The following is a 12,214-nucleotide window of genomic DNA, read 5'->3' on the forward strand; positions in this document are numbered from 1 at the left end:
AACAACAGTGAATATTACTAAACTAAAAGACCTCTATTAAAAATGTACGAGCACTAGCAGAGCCAGTCAAATTACTTAAAGTAAGCAGTCCAAAAAAGCAGTGTATGGGGAATAATAATACATTTTGGTGGTGAAGAAACCAACATGAACATGATAACAGCACTTATAATGATTTTAAACACTGCACATGGTGTTTTAAGACCAATAGCAGTACTCAGTAAGTAAAGAAATCATAAATAAACATTGCAATGTATTGAATGAAAAATGAATTCAACTTTTGCCACATTATTTTTAAAAGAAAACCTATACACTTACCAAGTACATCTTTTTCATGCTCTGGTACAAGTTCTTTCCAGTTGGATTCTCCAGGATCACTGAAGTCTATGTTAATTAGTTTGTAATTTGAGGCATTTCTATTAGTTTTAAATGTGAAGACAGTCCCTTCATTTGTTATATATTCATATTCTGCTTCAAAGTTATCTATTAATTTTACCCATGGAAGAATTCCTGCAGAACAAAAAAGATAGAATAAAATAAATTACATATGTAATACACGCACACACAAATTTATTTTTAATAATAATAATATATATATATATATATATATATATATATATACATACATACACACACACATATATATATATATATATATATATATATATATATACACACACACATACACAGTATATACACACATACATTATCAAGCCTAGTTTATATGACATCAACGTCTCATGCAGCATGCTTTATTCATCTATATCACACCAGCCATAGTAGAGCTTACAGAAATTTCTACCAAACGTGGCAATTTAGACAGAAGCTGATTCACATGTATGTTTCTGGATAGACCTAATGGCCCCAGCACAGTTAAAAATCAATTTCGACAACTGTGCAGAATGTTTTTTTAATCATAGAAAAAAAAAAAAAATGACAAGTGTGCACATAGTATAATATTGTCATTTCACTTAACCCCCTCTCATAAGGATTGCACATACATAAAACCTGATATTTTCTGGCATATCAACACTACTCCTCTCCGTAGCAGTGAAATACTGGATAAACACTGGCAATTCAATTGAACGGGCGATATATAGTGTGCCCGTCGGCCAGGGTGTACCAGTGATATGTGTGAACAACGTCGTTCACAGACATGCGCATTGGCTGTGCAGCACAGTCAACGCAATGCTAAATATGCAGATATATTGGGGCATCATGCTTTGTGTACGGGCGGTCAGCCGACCACCTGTGCACTTGCTGCACAGGCCAGTGGTAATTACCAGCTCAACTGGGCGGGCGCATGTAAATGCCCGCCCAGTTGTGACATCAGTCACAACGGATAGTGTAGACTGCAAATAGATGCAGGTGACGTGTACAATGACGCTACTTTGCTAATTATGCACGCCCTTTAAACAGCGTTTTGGTGGCCTGACACGCCTGCGTCCGCAACACCACTCCCCCATTTACAAGCAACTTCCCCTGTTACCACCCACAAACGGCACTATCTGTCACTCAAAGTAGCGACCGGATATTGACTTACGAGAAACCAAAATCAGATCGCAAAGACTGGCTTGCGCACGCACACTGCGAATTATACGCATGAGCAGACAGGCGAAAACTGTTCACAGCAAGCGAGCGCACCTTAGCGACCGGGTCTGAATCAGGTCCTGTGTGAAGTATGCTCCCTGTGTGTCCGTGATTTTACTGCGGGTACTTCAGTTTGGTTTTGATTTTGTAACTCCAAAAACATTCTGGTAGACTAATTGACTGTTGACTAAAATGTACCTGTGTGTACATGTGTGTTAGAGAAATTAGACAGAGTTCCATTGGGGGAGATCGATATAAAATTACAAATATTCTCCATAAAGCAATGCATAACTGCTGGTGCTAAATACAAAAAAAAAAAAAAAAAAAGACAGTGGCTGAAATGGTTAATGTTTAGAATATATTTACCACAATTAGAGTATATTTAAATAAAAATAAATAAATTACAATCTATACATAGTATAAAATAAAGTCCCTGGTAGGAGTCTGTCTGTTTGTTGAAGCTAATCTCGAGAATCACTAGATGGATTTGGATGCAGTTTTTACTATTATTTTGTCAAGGCAGGTATGATTATTTTTGTCTGGCAGATATAGTGCGCCTTATACATTATGCCACACAGTAATGCCACTTACATTACACAGTCATGCCTTTTACAATTTTGCTACATAGCGGTAGTGACCCAGACATTATTCCACACAATAGTAGAGCCCCTTACACATTATGCCCCCCCAGCAATACACCTCCCTGTTTCCCATCAGCAGCCTCTCGCCTCCCCCTGTGTGCCATCACCAGGTGTAGATTTGGGGCCAGGCCGCCAGCTAATTGCAGCTGGCACACCGGCTGCAGTGGTAGACATGGAATGACAAAAGGGCCGGCGCAATTTGAATCTGGCGCCAGTCGAGAGCTCAGATTCCAATCCAATCAGGAGCAGGCACCAAAACACCACCGATGCCTCCTGGAATCCAATCGGCGGCCCTGACTGGACTAGCCACCTTGTGTGCGGGACTGGGTGCAGGGGGGAGTGGTGGGCCACAGATGCAGCTCAGGCACCATAGCAGCCGCACCCCTTGTAGTTACGCCACTGTTTGAAAGCATGTTAGCAAACAGTGGGGTCCTTTTCAGGATCAATGGAATGGGGTAATAGGCAAGGACAATGTAAACAAATAGCAGATGTACTGAAGGATCCAGTCTTCAACCAGGGCAATGGCAGGTTTCCCAGCTAGTTTCACATAACCGACAACATATATTTATACTGCTTAAAATTCGAAGTATATTGTGTTTTAATTGAAAATCAATATATTTATCGCCCATTGAACAAATATGGAAGTTGATGAAGTGGATGTAGAAACTGCTTATTACCACGTATTTTATACCTGAAATTATAGTAATAATCATAATTTCATAGTTGCTGCCACATAAAGTACTTTTAAGGTAAGCAGTTCATCAATAGTAACGGTCAAAATGTTATGACTACACGTCATCATAAATTTTAATGTCAATCTTTGACTGGGGACAGAAATGTAACTGAGTCACATTCGTATGTAACATGTCAAAATTGATTATAAGTACAGTTTGGTTAACATTCAGTTTTTTGTTTGTTTATCAATCATAAGTTTAGGGTCTTATTAGTGTATAATATAACAATCATATTGTATAAATAATTAGGAGAGCAGGATGTCCATTCTGCTGTAACATGAGCCATGCATATAAACAAGAACATTTTACTACTACTAAGAGTGAACATTTTCTCTTCTTCTAAGCTTTAATTATGACTACCTACCCCATATATTATGGTCATATTTTTAAAATGTTGAATTTCAGCTTTATTTTTGTGTGTGGTGCATTAAAACTTCTAAAAATTAACATGAAATGTAACACGATTCACATGGAATTACCAACATACACACAAACGTATAAACACACACAATCCATAAAAATGTGGACACTTAAATTACACAGGTTCCGGGGCTGGCTTAAGTTGAAATTGTCAGTCTGTCAAAAACCTGTGTGAAAGCTACAAAAGTATCCTTTTAACCCAGTCTGAATAAGTATCAAACTTTATGACTTATGCAAGTTCATATGAAATCCAGAGTAAAGGTGCCCATCTACTAGTCGATTAAGTTGAGCGATTGAACGATATTATCGTTAAATCATTCATAAATTGCTTGCAAATCGTTTGCAAAAATGTCTAAAACGACCAGCGATGTGCGCTCCCGCTGGTCGTTTAGACATCTATCATTGGGCAGACATGCTGGACAACCTGACGATAACGTCAGGTTCAGCATGTTTGCAGATGATTAATGTGCCGACACCGACTGACTGCTCGTTCAGTGTAGGCTTATCACAGACTGATAAACGACTACATGATTACAATGTCATAATCGTGCAGTCGTTTGCCTGTCTTCTAGTGGATGGGCACCTTTAGTCCTTTTTAAAATTCCCTTATATATTAGACACCCCTCTGTGTTTGCATGCAGGTATTGTTACAAGACTCTACAAGATCCTCTCCGTGCACTGAAGTCAAGAGGAACAGGACACTGACTGCTATTATGTAAACCAGCTGCAAGGCACACAGTGTGTTCTAGAACAGTGAAGTACTGAATGTCCTCTAACTTTTTAAAGGAATACAAAAAACCCTCACTCTCAGAAAGTAGTAAAAAAATTAAACAAAAAAAAAAAATATATATATATATATACACACACACATATACATATACACACACACAGTCAGGTCCATAAATATTGGGACATTGACAAAATTTTCATATTTTGGCCTCTATTCACCACCACAATGGCTTTGAAATGAAACACACAAGACGTGCTTTAACTGCAGACTTTCAGTTTTAATTTGAGGGTAATTACATCCAAATCAGGTGAACGGTGTAGGAATTACAACGGTTTCTATATGTGCCTCCCACTTTTTAAGGGGCCAAAAGTAATGGGACTATCAACTCAAAAGCTATTTCATGGACAGGTGTGGGCTATTCCCTCATTATTTCATTATCAATTAAGCAGGTAAAAGGTCTGGAGTTGATTCTAGGTGTGACATTTGCATTTGGAATCAGTTGCTGTCAACTTTCAATATGAGATCCAAAGAGCTGTCACTATCAGTGAAGCAAGCCATCATTAGGCTGAAAAATCATAACAAACCCATCAGAGAGATAGCAAAAACATTAGGTGTGACCAAATCAACTGTTTGGAACATTCTTAAAAAGAAAGAACGCACCGGAGAGCTCAGCAACACCAAAAGACCCGGAAGACCATGGAAAACAACTGCGGTGGATGACAGAAGAATTATTTCCCTGGTGAAGAAAAACCCCTTCACAACAGTTGACCAAATCAAGAACACTCTCCAGGAGGTAGGTGTATATGTGTCAAAGTCAACAATCAAGAGAAGACTTCACAAGAGCGAATATAGAGGGTTCACCACAAGATGCAAACCATTGGTGAGCCTCAAAAACAGGTAGACCAGATTAGAGTTTGCCAAACAACATCTAAAAAAGCCATTACAGTTCTGGAACAACATCCTATGGACAGATGAGACAAAGATCAACTTGTACCAGAGTGGAGAAGGAAAGGAACTGCTCATGATCCAAAACATACCACCTCATCAGTGAAGCATGGTGGTGGTAGTGTCATGGCGTGGGCATGTATGGCTGCCAATGGATCTGGTCCCCTTGTATTTATTGATGATGTGACTGCTGACAAAAGCAGCAGAATGAATTCGGAAGTGTTTCGGGCAATATTATATGCTCATATTCAGTCAAATGCTTCAGAACTCATTGGACGGCGCTTCACAGTGCAGATGGACAATGACCCGAAGCTTACTGCAAAAGCAACCAAAGAGTTTTTTAAGGCTAAAAAGTGGAATGTTATGCAATGGCCAAGTCAATCCCCTGACCTGAATCCGATTGAGCATGCATTTCACTTGATGAAGACAAAACTGAAGGGAAAATGCCCCAAGAACAAGCAGGAACTGTAGACATTTGCAGTAGAGGCCTGGCAGAGCATCACCAGGGATGAAACTCAGCGTCTGGTGATGTCTATGCGTTCCAGACTTCAGGCTGTAATTGCCTGCAAAGGATTTGCAACAAAGTATTAAAAAGTGAAAGTTAGATTTAGGATTGTTTAGTTTGTCCCATTACTTTTGGCCCCTTAAAAAGTGGGAGGCACATATAGAAACCATTGTAATTCCTACACCGTTCACCTGATTTGGATGTAATTACCCTCAAATTAAATCTGAAAGTCTGCAGTTAAAGCACATCTTGTTTGTTTCATTTCAAAGCCATTGTGGTGGTGAATAGAGGCCAAAATATGAAAATTCTGTCAATGTCCCAATATTTATGGACCTGACTATGTGTGTGTGTGTATATATATATATATATATATATATATATATATATATTTTTTTTTTTTTTTTATTTATTTATTTTTATTTTCCTAGTGACTCTTCCAGTGAGTGAATGGTCAAGGGAAGTCTCATACTTAAGGGGATGGTGTATGTAGAAGATACAACATAAAAAGTATTGAGACATATGCCAACATTATTACTATGTATACTTTTAAAATACATTTTTGATTAGTATTGTACATCCAAAAAACAGAATAGCTGTAGAAATTACCAGTGAATGAAATAGACGCACAATGCTAGCAAATGAACAGAAAAGTCCAGTAAGAGAATAATATGACTTGCATCAATAAAACAGTCAACAGATCAAATCTAATATTGTGGGGTCTAGGTACTAAGCACTGGGTGGAGATATAGTGAACGGAAAGTCCCATCCAATCAGCTCCTGTCATGTCACAGGCTGTGTTTGAAAAATGACAATTAGGAGCTGATTGGCTGGGACTTTATCTCTGGTCACTTTATCTCCATCCAATGCTTAGTAAATAGACCCCTAAGCCTTGGAGAGAGAAAGTGGATGGAGATAAAGTACCAACCAATCAGCTCCTGTCACTTTACAGGCTGCATTTGAAAAATGTCAGGAGCTGATAGGTTGGTACTTTATCTCTCTCCAAGGATTACTGTATTAAAGCTGAAAATGTTCATTCACTGGCTGACTCACCCTATATACATTTAATCAGAGAAACTGACAGACAATCTGTAATAACAGCAGGCATTTTAATGTAAAAGGAACAAGGTTTACAAGCTATAACAAATACATCTGACAATTCAATGCGATTTCTGGGTAACAAGCTTTTGAAAGTCAGGTGAAAGGTTGGATCAATCACAACACAATTCTGCAGTGACATCTGTAAACCTGTTGAACTTTTCGTTTTTTGTTTTTTTTTCATGTGCCCCCAAGGCAGAGAATGCAATTTCACATGTGTACTGTATGTGGAACCAAAAATAGACACACTAAAGTTTAGTACAATGGCGCATAACACAACAAGCCTAAAATTTAATTATCTAGCTTTACATAAAACAGTAATTCGGATGGATGTCAATATGCAATATGCCACTTGAGTTAATTGGTTTTCTACTTTTGGGTATTATCTTTCCTAAATGGAAGAGGATACTTTTTGTAAAATGAACCACACTGACTAGCTTCTTGGATACACTATTCTAACAATACCTGCAGGCATTTTGCATACACACCCACCCACAGCATTATATAAAAAAGGTATATAATATAATGATATCTCCTGTAGGAAAAACAGTTCTTCTACATTGTGTAGTAAACTTGCAGTTTATTAATCGGTTCTACTGCTGTTCAATGCTCTCATTTATTTGTCGCTATACTGCAGAAGAGCATTTTCTTAGACTGTTCTGAAACTGTAATATAAAAAGTTTATATAAACAGTGTGGTGGTACAGAGGTTAGCACTGCTGTCTCACAGCATGAGGTCATGAGTTTGATTCTCGACCTGAGCCCTGACTGTGGAGCACATTCAGATGTGATCGCAAGATGCGGCCGCTCGCTAGCAAAGAGAGGCCGGATATTTAAATGAAGCACTCGCACTGCGTCGCGAAAGGACGCCCTCTATGTCTTAGCGAGCTACGGCCAACTGTGCTCGCAAGTGTATAAAGATGCCCCCTTGCCACTCGCAACACACGTCATCTCCGGGAACTGTAGGATTAAATTGGAGCTGCTCGCTGTCCTTGAGGTTGCCTTTCCCTGCCGCAAGCACTGCGATCAGTGCGGGCTGAAATAGATGCAGGTGACGTGTACAATGACGCTACTTTGCTAATTATGCACGCCCTTTAAACAGCGTTTTCATGGCCTGACATGTCTGTGTCCGCAACACCACTCCCCCATTTACAAGCAACTTTCCCTGTTACCACCCACAAACGGCACTCAAAGTAGCGACCGGATATTGACTTACGAGCAACCAAAATCAGATCGCAAAGACTGGCTTGCGCACGCACACTGCGAATTATACGCATGCGCAGACAGGCGAAAACTGTTCACAGCAAGCGAGCGCACCTTAGCGACCGGGTCTGAATCAGGTCCTGTGTGAAGTATGCTCCCTGTGTGTCCGTGATTTTACTGCGGGTACTTCAGTTTGGTTTTGATTTTGTAACTCCAAAAACATTCTGGTAGACTAATTGACTGCTGACTAAAATGTACCTGTGTGTACATGTGTGTTAGAGAAATTAGACAGAGTTCCATTGGGGGAGATCGATATAAAATTACAAATATTCTCCATAAAGCAATGCATAACTGCTGGTGCTAAATACAAAAAAAAAAAAAGACAGTGGCTGAAATGGTTAATGTTTAGAATATATTTACCACAATTAGAGTATATTTAAATAAAAATAAATAAATTACAATCTATACATAGTATAAAATAAAGTCCCTGGTAGGAGTCTGTCTGTTTGTTGAAGCTAATCTCGAGAATCACTAGATGGATTTGGATGCAGTTTTTACTATTATTTTGTCAAGGAAGGTTTATGTGTATGGAACATTAATGCACGACATAACGGAGCCTTTAGTGAAGCAAGTCAATGAAAAAACTGACGCCCGGCACTTTCTAGGCTTACGCTGCCTAAACCGTTATACCATGTAAAGATTGATACATATTATCCAGTTTCTCGAGAAAAATTGATGTAAGCCCTGTTTACCGATACAAAATTTCAGTTTTTCAGGTTTTTTTACAGTTCCTACTTAATTTATGATTCTTTAAATTTCAAACAAGTCCAATTTCCGGTAAGAGTCTGTTTTGGCATGACAATAAAGCAGACACAACATGGCTGGAATTGGCCCTTGTGGAAACTTTCTGATGGACAACTTTATCTGGCCCTTTTGCGTGTCACGTTAAAAGTAAATCTTTTTGTGTTGACGTCATGAGGAAAAATGACTAATGTCGTCTACAAGGCAATCTTACAAAACCTTGGTTTAAAAAAAAAAAAAAAAGAAGACTATTGCCGTATATTTAAAATTGCTCCCGTGCGAACATGGGGTGGGTCGCTAGTTTATAAATAAAAGGTTTAGTAAAATATTGTCAAAAGTAAAAAAAAAAAAAAAGACTCCTCCAATATGACAGGGATTTAACTCTTTGCAACTCTCAGGGACAGCAGTTAGCGCTACCACTTTCCCTGCTAGTTACAGTTAGTACATAGCGGGGATTATTAATACATAGGCCCCTAGTCTCAATTTTCCCTCTACTGGAATTTTGTCAATTAGCCCCAATTATATTGCTCTCGACTTTAGCTGGGAACACTGGCAATCACCTTTGGTGGTATTTGGCTCTCTCCGATCTGACAGAAGCACTAGGGCTAAATAAAATTAATAGTGGTGGCCTCAGGGGAGGGACAACCATCAAAGTATAAATGGGATAAATGGGAAATGAGGGGAACTTCAAAATCCATTTAAGAGTGGTTATTTGATGTTAACAGAATCTTTTTCGTAATATCTGTCAAACCATTTTATCAACCATTACAGCAGTGCTCTTACAGAAAAGTCGTGTCGACCTCCAGGCACCCATTTCCATGGCTCATAAATAGGTGCAAACTGATAAAATGAATTCAACCAGGAAACATTAAAAACATACTACAACCTCCGGACAGACGACATTTTATTACTGCAATTTAGTCTCTGTATGAAAACAGAAGTTGTTGAAATGTTCAAAAATTCAGTTTTTCAATTTTTCTTAAGACCTTAGCTTTGTTTTAGGAATCCTAGTCTTAAAAGGCCACTCAAGCAAATGGACTAAATCAAACATAAAAACAGTTCCCACATATCAATCACATTCACATAATCAGATCTTAAAATCTGTCCAGAAATAAATGCTTCAATGTTTTCAACCCGTTTCCCCATCCCTCCCCTCATCTGTCACTCACCACACTGACTTTCTGCTCTGTATTTTCAGAGCTGTCAGCGACTCATAGCTTATCAAATGTGAAAGGCATTCAGATCTGTTCTCCGTTATAAAGTAAGGGATAACCCAGACAGGAAACTAGCTAGATGTAGGAGCTCAAGAGCCGTTCCAACAGAGAAGCTGCACGAGGGCACCACAATAAAGGGGGCGCAGTGCGGCCTCCTCGCCCAATCAAGACTGGTGGGCCTGATAACAACTGCAGCGCAATCCACACCGCCAGTTCTAACTTCAGGCCTGGGCAGCGCTGGGATCTTCCAGTGGCTCAGACGCAGCCTTTGCCAAGTCCTATGGAGACATGGTGGCATGGCATCATAGGTCACGCAGCTACACGCTGTCCCGCCCGCACAGTGCTCTGCAGTGGTGCAGGGTGGTTCCCGCAGGTTTGCACCCCAAAACCCCAATTCTGCACTTTATTTCGACAGCTTTCGTAGGAGATTCTTTTTCGCCTATTCCAATGCATTGACTTTCCGCACCGGCGAAAAGTCTTTGGAATTGAAATGGCGTCACCAGCGAAACTTTACTGCAGAAACTGACTTTTCGCACCTAATTGCAATGATATTTATCTAGCTGGGTTTTCATGAAATTATGCAAAAATTGCAGTTTATGCATAATTTGATGTATCCCAGCTTTTTAACAGTAGCCTAATACAGGAGATTTCACAGAAATCTCCTACAAAAGGCTAACTAATGCTAACTAATGCTGTAGTCCCCAAGTCAATGGGGACTGCAGTCAGACCCCTATGTACCAAAGGCTGAAAAGCAAAGCTTTTTATAGTTTGGTTCCCTTTAATCATACCATCCTCAGATAAGTAAGCCGCTTTATGCCTATGAAGGCATTCTCACAGCCTCCATCTGGCTCCTGAATCTAACATGGTGAAAGTCTTCTGCGATACCCCGGGAATGTAACTCGCAGGGACAGTGGATAGCGCTATCGCTGTCCCTACAAGTTTCATTTAGCACATAGGATAATCATGTAAAAAAATGTGCCCGTCTGTGATGTACAATGAAAACAATTGCGGCAGTTTCACAATATTTTTAGTACATATGCCCTTAAAAACCTACATTTTAGTCACTAATTTCTCATACAAAATAGTGTTCACTCTAGGCCCAGCGCCGGGCAGGGTGCTGGACCTAGAAAAGGCATTCTAGTGTGCGCCCAAAAAGGTGGTGTGACCACGAGAAAAGGGGCGTGTCTTTAAGAAGCGCACCCTGTTAATTACTCTCGGGGGAGTGCCCAGCATGTCCAGGCTGCCCCCAAGCTCTCCTCTCTCTGTGAATAGATGCTGTGCGCATGGCATCTATTCACTGGAGGTGATTGCCGCAATGCTATTTTTTCCACCCATGGGACACTGCGGCCACCATTTTGTTTTAGCGGGGCGCCGCCAAAATGGCAGGGTGCATTCTGCCCTTTTAAAATCGGGCAGGGCACGGTGTCCCACTAAAACAGCTTAACAGGAACGCTACAAAATAAATTGAAATCTGGAAGTTAAGAGAAAAGAAGCACCTTAAATAGGTTTATATATTGTAACCAGTACACAGTGACCATGAGGCTCTTCATAGAACTGCCTTAAAGCAAATGAACATGCAAACATAATTCACAAACCCAATATTATAGGTTACAGGTTATAGAATTAACAAATGCAGTATAGTAGTATATTAAAATGCTGAAAAGGTCAAAATATCAATAAAATTAAGATACTGCACATAAAGTCAAGTATCATTTATTTCATTTTCTGTCTTGCTGACAAAGCGGAATCAAATACCGGCCAATAACAGTGTTCCAGCAGTTAAAGAGGGTTATAAGATGAAGTTATCCAGCAAAAGCAGTCTAATAAATCTGTGTTATAGCCAAAGAGAAAATGAAATCTGGAACACCACATCGATAAAGAAAAGATTATAAAGCATAAACTACGGCTCGCCATGCATTTTGGAGCAGGAAAATACATTTCACATCACACTGTAGAACATGACACTGCTCAGAGCAGAAGGTCACATAAGTGAGTATTATATTACCGTATTGTGATAAACACAAACTGTTAATGATCTATTGCAATTACTTATTTACAAGGCTTTCCTTAATTAGTAATCACCACATCTGCATGTCTGATCTTAATGCTACCATTCAGGATGTAGTCAAATGGTTGACTGTGACAATGTCGATATTGATAAAATGCTGACAGACCATGTGTCAACATAGTCTGAATGTCAATATTTGGTAAGGCTGCAGGTGGTAGGGGTTAGGCTGCAGGGAAAGTTATGGTTATTGGAGCATACACACGGTCAGATTTGTCAGACTTATCAGATGAACGATTGAACGATTGAACGATTTGACCAAAGTTTTGAACGAT

General features: G+C 39.5%; 1 protein-coding gene across 1 annotated transcript in view; it reads right to left on the minus strand.

Annotated features, from left to right (window-relative positions):
* PREP (prolyl endopeptidase) overlaps nt 1-12,214 on the minus strand; it is a 126,838-nt gene that overhangs the window by 74,436 nt on the left and 40,188 nt on the right. The window contains exon 8 of the mRNA XM_088460439.1: nt 316-507. Within this exon, the coding sequence (XP_088316565.1) occupies nt 316-507 (192 nt within the window). The remainder of the gene's footprint in view (nt 1-315; nt 508-12,214) is intronic.

This window comes from Taudactylus pleione, unplaced genomic scaffold (genome assembly GCF_031769625.1).
Source record: "Taudactylus pleione unplaced genomic scaffold, aTauple2 ptg000046l, whole genome shotgun sequence".
Taxonomy (NCBI): domain Eukaryota; kingdom Metazoa; phylum Chordata; class Amphibia; order Anura; family Myobatrachidae; genus Taudactylus; species Taudactylus pleione.